Below are 21,372 nucleotides of genomic sequence, written 5' to 3'. Positions count from 1 at the left end.
ATCCTCAATTCTCCAGTTGGATTTCTAAGCGACTGTTTGACATAGATTACACCAAGTTCTAGTCTCACAGAGAAGTAGACATGTTGGACTCTACAACAGCTAGAGCAAACCTTTAATGACTTCTTTAAGGATCATGCCCTCTCCATTTCAGCCTAAACAATCACTACTGATGGGTGGGACCTCTCAGCTGTGGGATCGTTCAAGTAGATTTGTTTTTCACGTTCCCCAATGCTTCTTTTAATAATGCAGTGAGCAAACTCATCACAGAAACTCCAAGTGATCCACATTTAACATTGCTTTTCTGCATTTCAATTCTGTACCTCTAGAAATGAAGCCCAGTTTGTTTCATAGAACCATACAGCCTGTGAACAGACCCTTCGGTCCAACCAGTCCATGCCAACCCATAATTCCAAACTAAGTGAGTCCCACCTGCCTGCTCCTAGCCCATATCCCTCCAAACCTTTGCTATTCATGTCCTTATCCAAATGTTGTAACTGTACCTGCATTCATCACTTCCTCAGGAAGTTCATTCCACACACACACACACCACCCTCTGTGTAAACACTCTGCACCCCCCCATGTCTTTTTTAAATCTCTCTCCTCGCATCTTAAACATGTGTCCCTAGTCTTGAAGTCCCCCATCCTAGGGGTAAGATAACTACCATTAACTCGATCTATACCCTTCATTATTTTATAAATCTGTATAACCCCTCAACCTCCTGCGCTCCAGGGAGAGAAGATTCCCTGGAGCTTTTCTGTATAACTCAAACCTTCCATACCCTACAATGTCCTGGTAAACAAAAACAGAAATTGCTGGAAAAGCTCAGCAGTTCTGGAAGTATCAGTGCAGAGAAATCGAGTGACCCTTCCTCAGAATATTCTGGTAATCTCTTCTGACCCCTCTCCAGCTTAATAATATCCTTCCTATAACAGGGCGACCAGAACTGGACACAGTACTCCAGACGAAGCCTCACCAATGTCCTGTACAACCTCAACATGATGTCCCAACTCCTACACTCAAAGGACTGAGCAGTGAAGGCAAGCGTGCTAAACACCCTTTTCTCCACGAACTTGCTAACTTGTGTCAACACTGTGACTGATTTGTCAATCCATAACCCTCAAATCTCTCCCACGTTGACAATGATTGTTCCAAGTGGTGTCTGACCTTGTGATTCTTCCTATCAAAATGAACCAACCCATACTTACCGACGTTGAAATTCATCTGCTAACTCCATTGCCCATTCCCCACAATTGTTTTGACGTTGCCTTGGATTACTCCCTACCTCCCTCATTTCGGTTATAATGATAGTTTGAAACCATACTTCCAATAACTAGGCTCCATGGTTGGCCACAATGATCCCAACACCGATCTTTGAGGAACCCCACTGAGACAAGCTTCCGTTTTCAGTATTGCTTGTGACCTGTAGCAGAACTGCAGAACGTGGCACACACAAAGGTGCCATTTGACCCATTGCTTCTGTGCTGGTACATGCCCATTTTAATTCCAATGGCCGGCACCCAGGCCCACAACCTTTCACCAGTTCCAGCTTTTCAAGGACAGAGGACAAAGGGAGGACTGCAGCTGCTGGAGACCAGAGCTGAAAAATGTGGTGCTGGAAAAACACAGCAGGCCAGGCAGCATCCGAGGAGCAGGAGAATCGACGTTTCGGGCATAAGCCCTTCATCAGGAATCAGAAGGGCTTTTGCCCGAAACGTGGATTCTCCTGCTCCTCGGATGCTGCCTGGCCTGCTGCGTTTTTCCAGCACCACTCTTTTCAAGGACAGATCCCCAACTTAATTTTAAACGAGTTGAAGGGTTCCCTACCTCAAACACCGAACCGGACAGTGAATTCCAGACGCCTCACCGGCCTGTGGGTGAAAAGGTTTGCCCTCTAGTCCTTCTGCCAGTCTGTACCCCTTGGTAATTGAGCAGGGGTAGCAGGTCTCCCCTGTCCACCATACCCAATCCCCTCGTTATTTTGTATACTTGATTATGCCACCCCTCAGCCCCCTTTTGTTCTAAGGGAAATGACCCTATCCGATCTTCCCTCACAGCTTCAGTTTTCAAGACCTGACAACATTCTTGGACATCTCCTCTCTCTACAGAAAGATTATGTCTTTTCTGTAATATGACGACCAGAACTGTGCACGGAATTCCAACTGCGGCCTAACTAGTGTCTGTTAGATTTCCAGGATTGTTCTTCTCAGTACCTCACCCAGTGAGGGAACGCATCCCAAATGCTTTCGTTACCGCCTTACCTACCCACCTTAAGGCACCTTCAGCCACCCTCCAAAGTCTCTCCCCTCCTCTACCCTCTCAATACTCTCCTGTTTATGGTATATTCCCTCCTGTGTTCGCCCTCTCCAAATGCAGAACATCACAGTTTGAATTCCATTTGCCATGTTAGAACACAGAACAGTACAGCACAAGAACAGGCCCTTCGGCCCACAATGTTGTGCCGACCATGATGCCAAATTCAACTAGTCCCTTCTGCCTGCCCTTGGTCCATATCCCTCCATCCCTTGCATATTCATGTGCTTATCTCAAGTCCCTTAAATTCCCCTATTGTATCTGCCTTCACCCCCACCCCAGGCAGTGCGTTCCAGACTCCTACCGCTCTCATCCCTCACATGGGCGGCACGGTGGCACAGTGGTTAGCACTGTTGCCTCACAGCGCCTGAGACCCGGGTTCAATTCCCGACTCAGGCGACTGGCTGTGTGGAGTTTGCACGTTCTCCCCGTGTCTGCGTGGGTTTGCTCCGGGTGCTCCGGTTTCCTCCCACAGTCCAAAGATGTGCAGGTCAGGTGAATTGGCCATGCTAAATTGCCTGTAGTGTTAGGTAAGGGGTAAATGTAAGGGTATGGGTGGGTTGCGCTTCGGCGGGTCGGTGTGGACTTGTTGGGCCGAAGGGCCTGTTTCCACACTGTAAGTAATCTAATCTAATCTAATCTCCTTTGAACTTTCCCCTGCCTACCTCAAATGTGTGGCCCCTAGTTTTAGACATTTCAACTCTGGGAAAAAGATTCTGACTGTCAACCCTATGTAAGCCTCTCAGAATTTGGTCGATTTCTCTCAAGTCTCCCCTCAGCCTCCAGAGAAAACAGCCTGAGTTTTTCCAGCCTCTCCTTATAGCTCATACCCTCTAATCCAGGCAGCATCTTGGTAAACCTCTTCTGCACCCACTCCAGAGCCTCCACATCCTTCCTGGAATGTGACCACCACTCGAACAAATCATTAATATCTTCCTGCAGTTGAAAGCCATCCCCTTTGCTATCAAATGCCTGGCCAATGTTTCAACTGAACACAAATTTCCCAATCGTGCCTCCCTCATTCAGATTTTAAATCTTTAGTATATACCGACGATTGGAAAGGACTCAAACCTCTTAAATAGCCATCCCACCCTGGCAACGTTTTTCTACAACCTCTCCCATCGGGGAGAAGGTACAGAAGCCTGAACACACGCACTAGCCGGTTTCAAAACAGGTTTCTAACCTACTGTTGTTAGAATACTGAATGGACTCACAAACTCTTAACATTCGCCTGTACCTGTGTTTTTGTTTTTGCTGCTGTTTACCTATTATTTACACTATATGCTACTTAACTTGAGTTTAGAAGATTAAGGGGAGACTTAATAGAGACGTACAAGATAATGCATGGCTTGGAAAGGATGGACGCTAGGAAATTGTTTCCATTAGGCGAGGAGACTAGGACCCGTGGACACAGCCTTAGAATTAGAGGGGGTCAATTCAGAACAGAAATGCGGAGACATTTCTTCAGCCAGAGAGTGGTGGGCCTGTGGAATTCATTGCCACAGGGTGCAGTGGAGGCCGGGACGCTAAATGTCTTCAAGGCAGAGGTTGATCGATTCTTGTTGCCTCGAGGAATTAAGGGCTACGGGGAGAACGCTGGTAAGTGGAGTTGAAATGCCCATCAGCCATGATTGAATGGCGGAGTGGACTCGATGGGCCGAATGGCCTTACTTCCACTCCTATGTCTTATGGTCTTATCTCTGTGATCTGCCTGTATTGCTCGCAAGACAAAGCTTTTCACTGTGCCTCGGTACATGTGACAATAAATTCAATTCAATTCAAACTGAGGCCTGCAGCATTGAAAACCCCTTTCTAGTTGCTAAATCAGCCGACCATCTGTCACTGAGCCAATATGTTTATCTCTTCGTTTTATCCCGGACGAGAGAGAGGGAGAGATTCACTTACCCACAGCAACAGGGAGTGCTGGCCACATGAGCTCACGCTGCTCTGACCTCTGACCCTGGCCGTTGACGTACACGCCAACCGTGTTGAAGCAGAGCAGGTAAAGGTCACTGGAAACAGTCACAGCGCACAAAGCCTCTGCCTGCCCCTGAGAGAGGAAGGTGAGGGAAGGGTCCTCTGGGCTCACTAGGTTGGCTGGAGGTCCTTCGCCCGCCAAAGAGTACAGGCTGAAACCGGACGGATAGCCGACGCACAGGCATTCCTCGAAGACACCCATCCACTGAACCGTCCCGGGGGCCTGGAATTCCCGTGTCCGCCTGAAGGGCTGCTTGCCAGTGGTCAGCTGGTAGCACGTCACGTGGCGCTTGGCAGCTGTGCACAGCCAATTGGTGCTCTTCCCCTGGCAGCGGCTACCCGTGGTGATCAGCTGAGAGCCCCGGGCTTCCAACAGCTTGGCTCCAGTCGCCTCCGGGTTCTGCAGGTCCTCCCAGGTGAAAACGCGCACGTTCCGGCTCCTTCCGGACACCACGGCGAGCAGCCTGGCACTGGGCACCAGCTCAAGCTGGTGAACTCGCTTACAGTCACCCAGCAATGTGATTTCTGCAACACAGGAGGTGGCAAAGAGGGCAAAGGTTTTGAGTAAGGAGATTCATCATCATTAATAAGGTTGACCATTTGATAGTATACCCCCTCGCTACCTGGATTCACTGTCTTGTCATGTTCCCCATGTGCGTCAAATACATTCACTCTCCATTTGACTCAGTCCCCTCCATTCCCCATCTCTCACAATCCCCCCTACCTTCTTCAACACTCCCTTAGTCTTCCCTCAAATCCATTCCTATCCCAGACTCCGTCAATCCATCCTATTTCCCCGATTCCAGCCAGTCCTCTCTCATTCGTCCCCCTTATCCCCACACTCTCCATCATATCCTCCCTTTCACTGTCTTGCTCAATCGCTGTCTCTCAACCCATCCTCTTCCTCACCATCTCCCTCCATTCCTCATGCTCTCGAACCCCTAAAGTGTGGAAACAGGCCCTTCAGCCCAACAAGTCCACACCGACCCCCCGAACAGTAACCCACCCAGACCCATTCCCTTATATTTACCCATGACTAATGCACCCAACCTGCACATCTCTGGACACTATGGGACAATTTAGCACGGCCAATCCACCCTAACCTGCACATCCCTGGGCACTATGGGACAATTTAACACGGCCAATCCACCCTAACCTGCACATCCCTGGGCACTATGGGACAATTTAACACGGCCAATCCACCCTAACCTGCACATCCCTGGGCACTATGGGACAATTTAACACGGCCAATCCACCCTAACCTGCACATCCCTGGGCACTATGGGACAATTTAACACGGCCAATCCACCCTAACCTGCACATCCCTGGGCACTATGGGACAATTTAGCACGGCCAATCCACCCTAACCTGCACATCCCTGGGCACTATGGGACAATTTAGCACGGCCAATCCACCCTAACCTGCACATCCCTGGGCACTATGGGACAATTTAGCACGGCCAATCCACCCTAACCTGCACATCCCTGGGCACTATGGGACAATTTAGCACGGCCAATCCACCCTAACCTGCACATCCCTGGGCACTATGGGACAATTTAGCACGGCCAATCCACCCTAACCTGCACATCCCTGGGCACTATGGGACAATTTAACACGGCCAATTTACCTAAACTGCACATCTTTGGACTGTGGGAGGAAATCCCACACAGACATGAGGACAATGTGCAAACTCAACACAGACTGTTGCCCAAGGTTGGAATCGAACCCCAGTCCCTCGCACTGTGAGGCAGCAGTGCTAACCACTGACCAACTCAGTGCTTCCTTCTGTCCCACTCCCTCAATGTCAGTCTCAATCCTTCCCTGTCTCTCTCAATCACTCTCCTCCCTGTCTACCTGATTCTTCCCCTTCCCCATTTCCACCTGCCTCTCCCTCATAATCCCCCTCAATTTCACAATGTCCCTATGTCCCATAACCTTAATGTCTGACCTTATCCACTGCTCTCCCTACTTGCCTTCCCTTCAGCTTCCAAGGGAGAGGGCCTTGTTTGTGTTGTATATCTTACCATTTTTTATCACATCGATGAGGTAGAGTCCATCGTCAGTGCCCAAGGCAATTCGTTCCTTGTCTGAGGTAGAGACAGGAATATTGAATCAGGGTTTGATGGGGACAGTGTAGAGAGAGCTTTACTCTGTACCTAACCCCGTGCTGTCCCTGTCCTGGGAATGTTTGATGGGGGGACAGTGTAGAGAGAGCTTTACTCTGTATCTAACCCCGTGCTGTCCCTGTCCTGGGAGTGTTTGATGGGGGACAGTGTAGAGGGAGCTTTACTCTGTACCTAACCCCGTGCTGTCCCTGTCCTGGGAATGTTTGATGGGGGGACAGTGTAGAGGGAGCTTTACTCTGTATCTAACCCCGTGCTGTCCCTGTCCTGGGAGTGTTTGATGGGGGACAGTGTAGAGGGAGCTTTACTCTGTACCTAACCCCGTGCTGTCCCTGTCCTGGGGAGTGTTTGATGGGGGGACAGTGTAGAGGGAGCTTTACTCTGTACCTAACCCCGTGCTGTCCCTGTCCTGGGAGTGTTTGATGGGGACAGTGTAGAGAGAGCTTTACTCTGTATCTAACCCTGTGCTGCCCCTGTCCTGGGAGTGTTTGATGGGGGGGACAGTGTAGAGGGAGCTTTACTCTGTATCTAACCCCGTGCTGTCTCTGTCCTGGGGATGTTTGATGGGGGACAGTGTAGAGGCAGCTTTACTCTGTACCTCACCCTGTGCTCTCCATGTCTTGGGGAGTGTTTGATGGGGACAGTGTAGAGGGAGCTTTACTCTGTATCTAACCTTGTGCTGTACTTGTCCTGGGGAGGGTTTGATGGAGGACAGTGTAGAGAGACCTTTACTCTGTATCTAAGCCCATGCTGCCCCTGTCCTGGAAGTGTTTGATGGAATACAGTGTAGAGGGAGCTTTACTCTGTATCTAACCTTATGTTGCCCATGCCTCAATAGGTTTAGGTCACTTAACTTTTAACCTGGAACCGCTGTCATACGCATGGTTAAATGTACTCAGCTTTGAGTAACCTCTTCAGGGTTTTAACCCAACACCTCTGGTCCAGGACTAACATTAACTCCTCACTCTATTTCACTACAGATCCTTACCTTCTGTGGTCCGAACTATCCTTTTCCAAGAAACGTACAGGAGTGCTCAAAACTCCAAGTGTAACTAAAAAAGGCCCTTTCTGTAAGCTGAGGGCGTTTCCTTTAGCTTAAGAATGTTCTAGAATCCTTTATCAAACCTTGAGGCTCCGTTGTTTAACTTGCTTGGTAACCAAGGATTCCAAATGAATGGAAGTCTGTTAATGGTTCCTGCAAACCCTTTTGCTCAAAGCTATTTCCAAATCAGTCATATTACTGCAAAAACACTTGCAAGTCTTCAAACAGAGAAAACCTACTGGTTACTAATTCAAAAGCAAAAAGCCAAACTTAGAATAAATAATAGGAAGAAATATGTAAGTTTTAAGTTCCACAGTTGACACTACACCAATCATACCCAGTTATCTCTGTCGTCTTGTGGGCAAAATTTACTCAGGAATCATAATCTTGAGTTCTTTTTGATCTTGGGTCAATGGGCTGAGGAGTGGCAGATGGAGTTTAATTTGGATAAATGTTGCAGTTTGGTAAAATAAACAAAGGCAAGACTTTTCAATTAATAGTAGGGCCCTGTGTCGTGTTGTAGAACATGGAGACTGAGGGGTTCAGGTATATAATTCTTTGAAGTTTGTATCCCAAGTAGACGGGGGGGGGTCAAGAAGGTGTTTAGCACCCTTGCCTTCATTGCTCAGACTTTTGAGTGCAGGAGTTGGGACATCATGTTGAGGATGTACAGGACATTGGTGAGGCCTGTTCTGGAATACTGTGTCCAGTTCTGGTCCCTCAGTTTGGGAAGTCTAGGGGCACATCTTTAAGGTGAGAGGGGAAAGACTTAAAAAAGTCACAAGGGGCAATTTGTTTACACAGAGGGTGGTACGTGTGGAATGAACTTCCAGGGGAAGTGATGGATGTGGGTACAGGTACGACATTTGAAGGACATTTGGATAAGGACATGGATAGGAAAGGATTGGAGGGAGATGGACCAAATGCAGGTTGGTGGGATTAGGTTAGTTTGGGATTATGGTCAGCATGGGCTGTTTGGGCTGAAGGGTCTGTTTCCTTGCTCTATAACTCTGTGACTCTATAAAAGACGCGAGGGGCAATTTTTATTTGACACAGAGACTGAATCGTGTGTGGAATGAACTTCCTGAGGAAGTGGTGGATGTGGGTACAGTTACAATGTTTAAAAGACATTTGGACAAGGACATGGATAGGAAAGGGTTTGGAGGGAGATGGGCCAGGAGCAGGCAGGTGGGTCTAGTTTAGTTTGGGATTATGGTCATCAGGGACGGGTCAGATCAAAGAGTCTGTTTCTGTGCTGCGTGACTCCATAATCACGCTTTCAGAAGAGAAAGCAAACTGATACAGAGGGTGAAAAATGGGTTGCTGGAAAAGCGCAGCAGGTCAGGCAGCATCCAAGGAGCAGGAGAATCGACGTTTCAGGCATAAGCCCTTCTTCCTGAAGAAGGGCTTATGCCCGAAACGTCAATTCTCCTGCTCCTTGGATGATGCCTGACCCGCTGCGCTTTTCCAGCAACACATTTTTCAGCTCTGATATCTAGCATCTGCAGTCCTCACTTTCTCCTAGTTGATACAGAGGGTGGTACGTGTGTGGAATGAACTGCCAGAGGATGTGGTGGAGGCTGGTACAGTTGCAACATTTAAGAGGCATTTGGATGGGTATATGAATAGGAAGGGTTTGGGGGGATATGGGCTGGGTGCTGGCAGGTGTGACTAGATTGGGTTGGGATATCTGGTCGGCCTGGACGGGTTGGACCGAAGGGTCTGTTTCCGTGCTATACATCTCTATGACTCTGTGTGGAGTGTTAAAGTGGGAGAGGTCAGCTGGGCAGCTTGTTCCTAGCAGGCCTTCCTCCAACTCAACTCGATCAGAACCCAGTCACTGTTCAAAAGCAGGCTCTACAACAAAGTCAACAGTCATGTGAAAAATCCAGTATCTACAGACCTCTTGGAAAGAAACCTCTCTGGCAAAACTTAAAATAAATTCCTCTTCCCACTCAAATCCTTCAAAACCCAAGTCCTCCACGCAATGGACAGGTAACACATGCTGAGAGGGTTTGGAGACCTTACCTATGATGGCGGCAGCGAGTGTATTGCGGATCAGCGGCAGTGCGCTGTCATACGCCTCTTTGAGGCACACCGCTGACTGTTCTTTGAAGCCGTTCTGCTTGCAGATGGCGACCAGCTCGTTGATCACCGTCACCCACTTCTTCTTCTCCTTCTCGCTGTCAGCCAGCACCAGGAGGGAGGCCTTGGAGCTTGGGACTGTCAGCTGAGGAGCCGTGATCTGTCAGGGCAAGCACAGAAAGGGAACTGTCCACAGGCCTGAGCTGGAACTATCCTGAACTTCAACTGAACCCTAGCACTGCTGTTAGTTAGGCCACCCCAGGGGCAAGTTATCACGCATGGAACTGGCAGTGCCTCTATTAAGCTGGAGAGGGTTCAGAGGAGATTTACCAGGATGTTGCCGGGTAAGTTATAAAGAAAGGCTGAGACCATTTTTCCCTGGGACGTAGGAGATTGAGAGGTAACCTTATTGAGGTTTATAAAACCATGAGGGGCAATGATAGGATAAATGGTAGCTGTCTTTTCCCTAGGATGAAACATTTCAAGACCAGGGGGCATGTTTTTAAGATGAGAAGAGAGAGATTTAAGACAGACATGAGGGGTAAATGTTTTACACAGAGAGTGGTTCATGTGTGGAATGGACTTCCTGAGGAAGCGGTGGATTGTGGGTACGGTTACAACGTTTAAAAGACATTTGGATAAGGATATGAACAGGAAAGGGTTTGGAGGGAGATGGGCCAGGAGCAGGCAGCTGGGGCTAGTTTAATTTGGGATGATGGGTCGGCATGGACTGGTTGGACCGAAGGGTCCGTTCTGTTGCTGTACGACTCAGTGAGCAAGCAGAGATTGCGAAAAGAATTCAGAGTGGGAATAGACCCTTCAGGCCTACAGCGCTATTTGTCAAGGTCTTAAGCAACATGTGACAATATCCTTGCCCATATATGACCTGATGGCGTGAGACTCCCAAGGGTAACTGTATATCACTATTCTACCACTTATGCTGGGTTTGTCCTGGGCATACCCAGGGCTGGTGGTATTCACATCACTGCATGGACAGTGAGATTCTGTGACTGCGTCAGGCTAGTCCGTGATCCTCAGATCTCCGTACAAACCCCGAGATTTAGTATGGAGGGTCGACATTTCCAGTGCCTTGGTCAATGCCGGGTGGTTTGTCCAGTTTGAAATTCCAGAATTTAGATCCAGTGATAGAAGGAATGGGAATACAATTCCAAGTCAGGGGCTTGGAAAAAAAACTGACAGGGTGGAGGTCATCAAGACGTACAGCCTGGAAACAGACCCTTCGGTCCAACTTATCCATGCAGACCCAGATATCCAAAATTATTCCAGTCCCATTTGCCAGCATTTGGCCCATATTCCTCCAAGCCCTTCCTATTCATGTCCCCATCCAAATGCCTTTTAAATGTTGCCATTGTACCAGCCTCCAACACTTCCTCTGGCAGCTCATTCCATACACGCGCTTCCCTCTGTGTGTAAAGGTTGGCCTCTTTTAAATCTTTACCCTCTCACCCTAAACCTATGTCCCTCTAGTTCTGGGCTCCCCCAGCCATTCCCATGCACCGTTTGTCATTATCCTTTGAGGAGGTGGAGGTCATGGGTTTGAAAGGTTACGATCAAAGGAGTTACCGCAGTATATCCTGTAGATGGCACACAACGCTGAGACTGAGCGTCACTGGTGGACGTTAAATACGATCAGGCCGGGCTGCTTTGTCCTGGACAGCGCCTGGAGAATTTGAAAGAGTGTAACCACTTCCACCCTTGGGGGGGAGGGTTCCAGAGCACAGGGGCAGAAATTAGAGCCAGGCCGTGAAAGGGTGATGGTTGGGAAGGTCAAATCCACAACAGGGGAAATTTGCAATTATCACTCCCCTCAACAAAACTAAAACAAATTGTCTAAGGTAATGGATCGATTAGACACTTTGAGACAAAGGCTGGTGAATTGTTGTTGGGGTGAGGGACTCACTTTGAGGACAGGAAGTCAAGATAGAGACCAGCTGTGAGCTAAATAGAGGAGTCGAGCGGTCTCCTCCTGTCCCAACATTTTGAGGGGTTAGTGATGTTCAGCCCAGAGAGGAGACGCTACTGTTAACCCAGTCCCCCGAGCTCAAGGAGTTTTACCATTGGACCCCCTATTGCCCCTGACCATTACCCAGGCCATGGTCAAGGGAGGGGGGAGAAACATGTCCAGGGTTATTCCTGAAGGGAAAGGCCGTGGGGATCAGGTCGTACAATGGTCTGACTCACCCTGAATATACACGGAACATCGTTCTTGTTCGCATGAATCACATCAGAGAAGAAAACTGAGCTCACGGAGAATTCTTCATCGCTGAAAAGGCAAAGGGGACGCGAGTCATTTGGGGTGGGGAGACAGACAGAGAGAGAGAAACAGAGAGAGAGGGAAGGAGAGAGAGAGAAGGGGAGAGAGAGTAGGAGAGACAGAGAGAGAGAGACAGAGAGAGAGAAAGAGACAGAGATAGAGAGAGAGAGACAGAGAGAGAGAAAGAGACTGGAGATCCAGGAATGCTAATGAACTCTCAATAGGATGGGCCACTCAGTTCAATGGGCCACCAATCTCCCAACCCTCTCCCTGCATCCCTCAGTCTCACCCTCTCCCCGCGGCCCTCTTCCCCACCCTCTCCCCGCATCCCTCAGTCTCACCCCACTCCCCCTGTCCCACTTCCCCGCCCTCTCCCCGCGTCCCTCTTCCCCGCCCTCTCCCCGCGTCCCTCTTCCCCGCCCTCTCCCCGCGTCCCTCTTCCCCGCCCTCTCCCTGTGTCCCTCAGTCCCACCCTATCCCTGTGTCCCTCAGTCCCATCCTCTCCTTGTCCCTCTTCCCCACTCTCTCCCCGTGTCCCTCAGTCCCACCCTCTCCCCGTGTCCCTCAGTCCCACCCTCTCCCCGTGTCCCTCAGTCCCGCCCTCTCCCCGTGTCCCTCAGTCCCACCCTCTCCCCGTGTCCCTCAGTCCCACCCTCTCCCCGTGTCCCTCAGTCCCACCCTCTCCCCGTGTCCCTCAGTCCCACCCTCTACCCGTGTCCCTCAGTCCCACCCTCTACCCGTGTCCCTCAGTCCCACCCTCTCCCTGTGTCCCTCAGTCCCACCCTCTTCCTGTGTCCCTCAGTCCCACCCTCTCCCTGTGTCCCTCAGTCCCACCCTCTCCCCTGCGTCCCTCAGTCCCACCCTCTCCCTGCGCCGCTCAGTCCCACCCTCTCCCTGTGTCCCTCAGTCCCACCCTCTTCCTGTGTCCCTCAGTCCCACCCTATCCCCGTGTCCCTCAGTCCCACCCTCTCCCTGCGCCCCTCAGTCCCACCCTATCCCCGTGTCCCTCAGTCCCACCCTCTCCCTGTGTCCCTCAGTCCCACCCTCTCCCCCTGTCCCTCAGTCCCACCCTCTCCCCGTGTCCCTCAGTCCCACCCTCTCCCTGTGTCCCTCAGTCCCACCCTCTCCCCGTGTCCCTCAGTCCCACCCTCTCCCTGTGTCCCTCAGTCCCACCCTATCCCCGTGTCCCTCAGTCCCACCCTCTCCCTGCGTCCCTCAGTCCCACCCTCTCCCCGCGTCCCTCAGTCCCACCCTCTCCCCGCGTCCCTCAGTCCCACCCTCTCCCCGTGTCCCTCAGTCCCACCCTCTCCCCGCGTCCCTCAGTCCCACCCTCTCCCTGCGTCCCTCAGTCCCACCCTCTCCCTGCGCCCCTCAGTCCCACCCTCTTCCTGTGTCCCTCAGTCCCACCCTATCCCCGTGTCCCTCAGTCCCACCCTCTTCCTGTGTCCCTCAGTCCCACCCTCTCCCTGCGCCCCTCAGTCCCACCCTCTCCCCGCGTCCCTCAGTCCCACCCTCTCCCTGCGTCCCTCAGTCCCACCCTCTCCCTGTGTCCCTCAGTCCCACCCTCTCCCTGTGTCCCTCAGTCCCACCCTCTCCCTGTGTCCCTCGGTTCCAGCATGTGTCTCTCAGCCCCCACTGGGGAAGGGCTGCATCATTGACCCTGGGGACGTGGTTGGAGGGAGTGGGCTTGTCTAGGGTGGTGCTGAGTAAGATTGAAGCTTTGATGTGGGGGGAGCGTACTAACCGCAAATTAAAGACGTGAGTGACTGCAGCACTGGCCTGGGCACTCCTGGACTCTGCCACCTCGTACACAAAGATCTTGAAGTCACAAAGGATGGCATGGGCCCGATGCCAGCCCTTCCTCACTCCTGTCGGCTTCGGGACCTGAGGGGTCAGGAGCAAAGGGTCAGGCGCAGTGTGTGGAGGAATGGGGCAGACTGGGTGGGGGGAGGGGTCTTCCCCACAACTCCAACATCCCCCCACCCCAAACAAAAAACATGGCAACCTCCGACTCTCTCTGGAAAACATGCCTCTCGATCTTCCATAGGTCATTTGTCATGGGTAGCACTCACACAGACACACACACACACAGACACAGGCACTCACACAGACACACTGACACACGCACTCACACACACACACTCACACAGACACACGCACTCACACAGACACGCACTCACAGACACAGACAGACACATTCACACAGACACACTCACACAGACACACAAACACACACACACACTCACACAGACACAGACACACGCACTCACACAGACACACACACGCACGCACACACAGGCACACACACACGCACTCACAGACACATGCACTCACATACACACATGCACTCACACACAGATAGACACACACTCACACACAGACACACGCACACACGTGCACTCACACACACAGACATAGACACAGACATGCACACACACACACGCACTCACACACACAGACATAGACACAGACATGCACACACACACATGCACTCACACACACAGACACACACACAGACAGACACATGCACTCACACAGACACATGCACACACACACAGACACACACACAGACACTCACACAGACACTCACACAGACACTCACACACACACAGTCACACACACACAGTCACACACACACACACACGCACTCACACACAGACACAGACACACACACAGACATAGGCACAGACACACACATACAGACAGACACACACACATAGACACAGACACACACACTCACACACGCACCCAGACACATACACAGAAACACAGACACAGACATATAGAGACACACACACACAGACACGCACTCACACACAGACACACGCACACACCCACACACATCCAGACAGACACACACACGCACACACTCACACAGACACACGCACTCACACAGACACCCACACACACACGCACACAAACACAAACACACAGACACAGACACACGCTCACACATACGCACAGATACACAGACACACACGCGCACTCACACACACACACGTGTAATGGAACTGCACATGGGGAAAGACTGAACACAAGGCCCATCAGTCTCTTCTCCCCCACACAGCAGCCCGGTCCCGTCTCCTTGGTGAGGTACTGTGACCTACTCACCGACACCGAACCCTCGAATGCCGTCCCAGTTCCTTTGACAGGGTCAATCCCCAGCGACCGGATTTGCTCGGGGGGGGTGGGACAGATGATGGCCTCGGCAGAGCAGGTGGAGTGGCAAACAAAGTGACAGACTGTGAGGATTGAGGTGGAAAGAGAGAAAACAGCGAGAGTTTCCAAAATGGCCAGTGACACCCTTAACGATGACAAGCACTGAATATAAACAAGAAACAGAAAAATCATACAGTCATACAGCACGGAACCAGACCCTTCGGTCTGACCAGTCCATGATGACCATAATCCCAAACTAACCTAGACCCACCTGCCTGCTCCTGGCTTATACCCCTCCAAATCCTTTCCTATTCATGTACCTATCCAAAGGTCTTTTAAACATTGTACCCAGATACACCACTTCCTCAGGAAGTTCATTCCACACATAAACCACCCTGTGTAAAAGATTTGCTCCTCATGCCTTTTTTAAATCTCTCTCCTCTTGCCTTAAGAATGTGCCCCCTAGACTTGGAATCCCCCATCTGAGGGAAAAGATGCCTACCATTAACTCTATTAATGCCCCTCATGATTTTATAAAACCTCCAACAGGTCAGCCTTCAACCTCCTGTGCTCTCATGAAAAACATTCCAGCCAATTTTCATAACTCAAACCCTCCAATCCCAGCAAAATCCAGGTAAATCTCTCCTGAACCCTCTCTGGTTTAATAATATCCTTCCTGTAACAGGGCGACCAGAACTGGACATAGTGCTCCAGACGAGGCCTCACCAATGTCCTGTACAACCCCAACATGACGTCCCAACTCCTACACTCAAAGGACTGAGCAATGAAGGTGCTAAATACCTTCTTAACTCCCCCGTCTACAAGTGATGCAAATGTCAAAGAATTATGTCCCTGAACCCCTTGGTCTCCATGTTCTACAACATTACACAGGGCCCTACCATTAATTGAAAAGCTCTGCCCTTATGTGTTTTACCAAACTGCAGCACCTCACATTTATCCAAATTAAACTCCATCTGCCACTCCTCAGCCCATTGACCCAATTGATCACGATCCCTTTGCAATCTTCGATAACCACCTTCCCTGTCCACTCTGCCACCAATTTTGGTTTCATCCACAAACTCACTGACCGTGCCTTCTATATTCTAATCTAAATCATTGATATAAATGACCAACAAAAGTGGACCCAGGCCTGATCCCTGTGGAACATCTCTGGTCACAGGCCTCCTGTCTGAAAAGCAACCCTCCCCTTATCACCCTCTGTCCCCTGCCATTGGGTCCAATTGGCCAGCTCTCCCTGAATACCACGTGGTATAACTTTACTCATGGGTCCACCTTGCCAAACCTTGTCAAAGGCTTTACTAAAGACCAAGTAAACAACGTCTACTGCTCTGCCTTCATCTATCCTCTTGGTTACTCCCTCAAAAAACTCAAATCAAGTTTGTGAGACACGATTTCCCTCACACGAAGCCACGCTGACTATCCCTAATCAGACCTCGTTTCTCCAAATGCATATAAATCCTATCTTTCAGTTACAGACGCTACAAATATTTGTGCAAGGCTTCATTGGGGGTTTGCGCTTTGAGGTGTAGTGGAAAGTAATATATTCGAACAAGTTTTCCCATTTTCTCACCTTCACAGCTCAAACCTTGTCGAATCAAGCCGACCATGAGCGATGTACAACGCATGCACTTTGTGGGGACCTGGAACGTTTTCAACTTAAACCGGTGAGGAGTGGGCTGCAATGGAAAATGTTATAAAGTGTCAGAGAGATGTTCAGCAAGCAAACACAGCCATCGGTCCAACCCGTCCATGCCAACCAGATATCCCAATCCAATCTAGTCCCACCTGCCAGCACCCGGCCCATATCCCTCCAAACCCTTCCTAATCACATATCCATCCAAATGCCTCTTAAATGTTGCAATTATACCAGCCCCCACCATTTCCTCTGGCAGCTCATTCCATACACGTACCACCCTCTGCGTGAAAAAGTTGCCCCTTAGGTCTCTTTTATATCTTTCCCCTCTCACCCTAAACCTATGCCCCTCTAGTTCTGGACTCCCCCACCCCAGGGAAAAGAGTTTGCTCATTTACCCTATCCATGCCCCTCATGATTTTGTAAACCTCTATAAGGTCACCCCTCAGCCTCCGACGCTCCAGGGAAAACAGCCCCAGTCTGTTCAGCCTCTCCCTGTAGCTCAAATCCTCCAACCCTGGCAACATCCTTGTCATTCTTTTCTCAACACTTTCAAGTTTCACAACATCTTTCCGATAGGAAGGAGACCAGAATTGCACGCAATGTTCCAACAGTGGTCTAACCAATGACCTGTACAACCGCAACTTGACCTCCCAAAAGATCTACACCATGGAAACAGAGCCATCAGTTCAACTCGCCCATATCCCAAATTAATCTAGTCCTATTTGCCAGCATTTGGCCCATATCCCTCCAAACCCTTCCTATTCATATACCCATCCTGATATCTTTTAAATGTTGTCATTGTACCAGCCTCCATCACTTCCTCTTGCAGGTTGTTCCATACCCGCACCACCCTCTGTGTGACAAAGGTGCCTCTTAGGTCCTGTTTAAATCTTTCCCCTCTCACCTTAAACCTATGCCCTCTAGTTTCTTCCCTCCCCCACCCCAGGGAAAAAAACCTTGTCTATCTACTCTATCTGAGCCCGTCATAATTTTATAAACCTGTATAAAGTCACTCCCCCAGCCTCTGACATTCCCCAGCCTATTCAGCCTCTCCCTGTAGCTCAAACCCTCTAGCCCTGGCAATATCCTTGTAAATCTTTTCTGAACCCTTTCAAGTTTCACAACATCGTTCCTTTAGCAGGGAGACCAGAACCGAATGCAGTATTCCAAACATGGCCTATCCAATGTTCTGTACAGCCGAGACTTGACCTCCCAACTCCTGGACCCAATAAAGGCATATCTTATATTGGGACTGACTTATTATATTCGGCAAACGCATTCTGATTTGGAAACACCTTTACGTTCTTTACAAGTGGAAATGCCAGCCTGATCATTTTAGATTAGATTAGATTAGAGTCCCGACAGTGTGGAAACAGGCCCTTCGGCCCAACAAGTCCACACCAACACTTTGAAGAGTAACCCACCCAGACCCATTCCCCTACCCTATATATACCCTGACTAATGCATCTAACCTATACATCCCTGAACACGATGGGCAATTTAGCACAGCCAATCCACCCTAACCTGCACATCCCTGGGCACTATGGGGCAATTTAGCACGGCCAATCCACCCTAACCTGCACATCCCTGGGCACTATGGGGCAATTTAGCACAGCCAATCCACCCTAACCCGCACATCCCTGGGCACTATGGGGCAATTTAGCATAGCCAATCCACCCTAACCCGCACATCCCTGGGCACAATGGGACAATTTAGCACAGCCAATCCACCCTAACCTGCACATCCCTGGACACTATGGGACAATTTAGCACGGCCAATCCACCCTAACCTGCACATCCCTGGGCACGATGGGACAATTTAGCACGGCCAATCCACCCTAACCTGCACATCCCTGGGCACTATGGGGCAATTTAGCATGGCCAATCCACCCTAACCTGCACATCCCTGGACACTATGGGACAATTTAGCGTGGCCAATCCACCCTAACCTGCACATCTCTGGACAGTGGGTGGAAACCAAAGCACCCGGGGGAAACCCCTCGCAGACACAGGGAGAACATGCAAACTCCACACAGTCGCCCGAGGCCAGGATCGAACTTGTTTGGGTCCAGATCTCAGTTGGCGGAATTTAAATTCCGTTGATAAATCCTGGAATCAAAAGCTGTTCTCCGGACCGATGATCGTGAGACTGTCACCGATCGCCCCCAGACCTTCTCAGAAAGACATCTGGCCTTCAGACCCACAGCAATGACTTTGAACAACCCTCTGAAATACTCCAACAAGCCACTGGAGGGCAGAATTCAGAGGCACTAAAAGAGGAGCAACAAACACTGGCTTCCCCAAAGCCCAGGGAAGAATCTTAAAAGGGGATGAAGGAGGCCATTTTATTCATCAGGTCAGGACTGGTGCTGACACTCCACACAAGAGTCCTCTCCAACTCCGTTTTATCTCAAGTTGACACAAACATATGAAGGGGCAGCATGGTGGCTCAGTGGTTAGCATTGCTGCCTCACAGCACCAAGGTCCCAGGTTCAATTCCAGCCTCGGGTGACTGTCTGTGTGCAGTTTGCACGTTCTCCCTGTGTCTGCGTGGGCTCCCTCTGGGTGCTCCGGATTCCTCACACCGTCCAAACCTGTGCAGGTCAGGGTGGATTGGCCATGCTAAATTGCCCATAGTGTTAGGTGCATCAGTCAGAGGGAAATGGGTCTGGGTGGGTTACTTTTTGCAGGGTCGGTGTGGACTGGTTGGGCCGAAGGGCCTGTTTCCACACTGTAGGGAATCTAATCTAATTAAGAGCAGGAGAAAAGCCACTCAGTCCCTCAAGGCTGCCCCACCGTTCAAATAAGATTACTGCGTGCTCCCATCTATGCGTTGCCCCTCACCTATCGAGAATCCCTGCTTCAAGAATATGCCAAAGTTCCGAAGACTCGTATCTCTCTGAGAGAATTGAAATTATCCTCATCTCTGACTTATACCCTGATTTTTAAACTGTGACTTGCCCCCACCCCCGTTCAAAGAGCTCCCCCACCTCCCCTCCCCATCTCATCCATCTAGCCAAAGCCCATAAAAACCTTGTGTCTTCGGACCTCTAGCAGATGCCAGCTTAGACTAGTCCAACCTTTTTTCATGAAAACTGACCCGTCCGTTCCAGGAATTAAACTCATATGCCTTCTCGGAACACTAGGCACGATGGGTCAGCAGTTGGCACTGCTGCCTCACAGTGGCAGAGATCTGGAGTTCGATTCCACCTCGGGCCTCTGTCTGTGTGGAGTTTGCACATTCTCCCTCCCACCGTGTCTGCATGGGGTTCCTCCAGGTGTTCCGGTTTCCTCCCACAGTCCGAAGATGTGGATTGGCCGTGCTAAGTTGCCCCATAGTGTCCAGGGATGTGCAGGTTAGGGTGGATTGGCCGTGCTAAGTTGCCCCATAGTGTCCAGGGATGTGCAGGTTAGGGTGGATTGGCCGTGCTAAATTGCCCCATAGTGTCCAGGGATGTGCAGGTCAGGGTGGATTGGCCGTGCTAAATTGTCCCATAGTGCCCAGGGACGTGCAGGTCAGGGTGGATTGGCCGTGCTAAATTGTCCCAAAGTGCCCAGGGATGTGCAGGTTAGGGTGGATTGGCCATGCTAAATTGCCCCATAGTGTCCAGGGATGTGCAGGTTAGGGTGGATTGGCTGTGCTAAATTGTCCCATAGTGCTCAGGGATGTGCAGGTTAGGGTGGATTGGCCGTGCTAAATTGTCCCATAGTGCCCAGGGATATGCAGGTTAGGGTGGATTGGCCGTGATAAATTGTCCCATAGTGCCCAGGGACGTGCAGGTTAGGGTGGATTGGCCGTGCTAAATTGTCCCATAGTGCCCAGGGACGTGCAGGTTAGGGTGGATTGGCCGTGCTAAATTGTCCCATAGTGCCCAGGGATGTGCAGGTTAGGGTGAATTGGCCATGCTAAATTGCCCCATAGTGTCCAGGGATGTGCAGGTTAGGGTGGATTGGCCGTGCTAAATTGTCCCATAGTGTCCAGGGATGTGCAGGTTCGGGTGGATTGGCCGTGCTAAATTGTCCCATAGTGTCCAGGGATGTGCAGGTTAGGGTGGATTGGCCATGCTGAATTGTCCCATAGTGTCCAGGGATGTGCAGGTTAAGGTGGATTGGCTGTGCTAAATTGTCCCATAGTGCCCAGGGATGTGCAGGTTAGGGTGAATTGGCTGTGCTAAATTGTCCCATAGTGCTCAGGGATGTGCAGGTTAGGGTGGATTGGCCGTGCTAAATTGTCCCATAGTGCCCAGGGATGTGCAGGTTAGGGTGGATTGGCCGTGCTAAATTGTCCCATAGTGCCCAGGGACGTGCAGGTTAGGGTGGATTGGCCGTGCTAAATTGTCCCATAGTGTCCAGGGATGTGCAGGTTAGGGTGGATTGGCCGTGCTAAATTGCCCCATAGTGTCCAGGGATGTGCAGGTTAGGGTGGATTGGCCGTGCTAAATTGTCCCATAGTGTCCAGGGGTGTGCAGGTTAGGGTGGATTGGCTATGGGAAATTGCCCCATAGTGCCCAGGGATGTGCAGGTTAGGGTGGATTGGCTGTGGGAAATTGCCCCATGGTGTCCAGGGATGTGCAGGTTAGGGTGGATTGGCCACGCTAAATTGTCCCATAGTGCCCAGGGATGTGCAGGTTCGGGTGGATTGGCTGTGGGAAATTGTCCCATAGTGCCCAGGGATGTGCAGGTTAGGGTGGATTGGCCGTGCTAAATTGTCCCATAGTGTCCAGGGATGTGCAGGTTAGGGTGG

At 50.6% G+C, this 21,372-nt stretch overlaps 1 protein-coding gene across 2 annotated transcripts in view; it reads right to left on the bottom strand.

The window, feature by feature from the left end:
- Positions 1 to 21,372, bottom strand: part of LOC132836325 (serine/threonine-protein kinase MRCK alpha-like) — a 148,687-nt gene that overhangs the window by 21,105 nt on the left and 106,210 nt on the right. The window contains exons 24-30 of one of the 2 annotated variants that reach the window (XM_060855755.1): positions 16,564 to 16,669; positions 14,925 to 15,055; positions 13,558 to 13,697; positions 11,741 to 11,822; positions 9,482 to 9,698; positions 6,313 to 6,375; positions 4,217 to 4,813 (exon numbers count right to left, since the gene is read on the bottom strand). In XM_060855755.1, coding sequence (XP_060711738.1) covers positions 4,217 to 4,813; positions 6,313 to 6,375; positions 9,482 to 9,698; positions 11,741 to 11,822; positions 13,558 to 13,697; positions 14,925 to 15,055; positions 16,564 to 16,669 — 1,336 coding nt within the window. The remainder of the gene's footprint in view (positions 1 to 4,216; positions 4,814 to 6,312; positions 6,376 to 9,481; positions 9,699 to 11,740; positions 11,823 to 13,557; positions 13,698 to 14,924; positions 15,056 to 16,563; positions 16,670 to 21,372) is intronic. The other variant, XM_060855756.1, reaches the window with a different exon arrangement.

The sequence above is a fragment of the Hemiscyllium ocellatum genome, chromosome 46 (genome assembly GCF_020745735.1).
Source record: "Hemiscyllium ocellatum isolate sHemOce1 chromosome 46, sHemOce1.pat.X.cur, whole genome shotgun sequence".
NCBI classification, from domain to species: Eukaryota; Metazoa; Chordata; class Chondrichthyes; order Orectolobiformes; family Hemiscylliidae; genus Hemiscyllium; species Hemiscyllium ocellatum.
The sequence above is the reverse complement of the archived record's forward strand: the minus strand, read 5'-3'. Positions and strand labels throughout refer to the sequence as shown.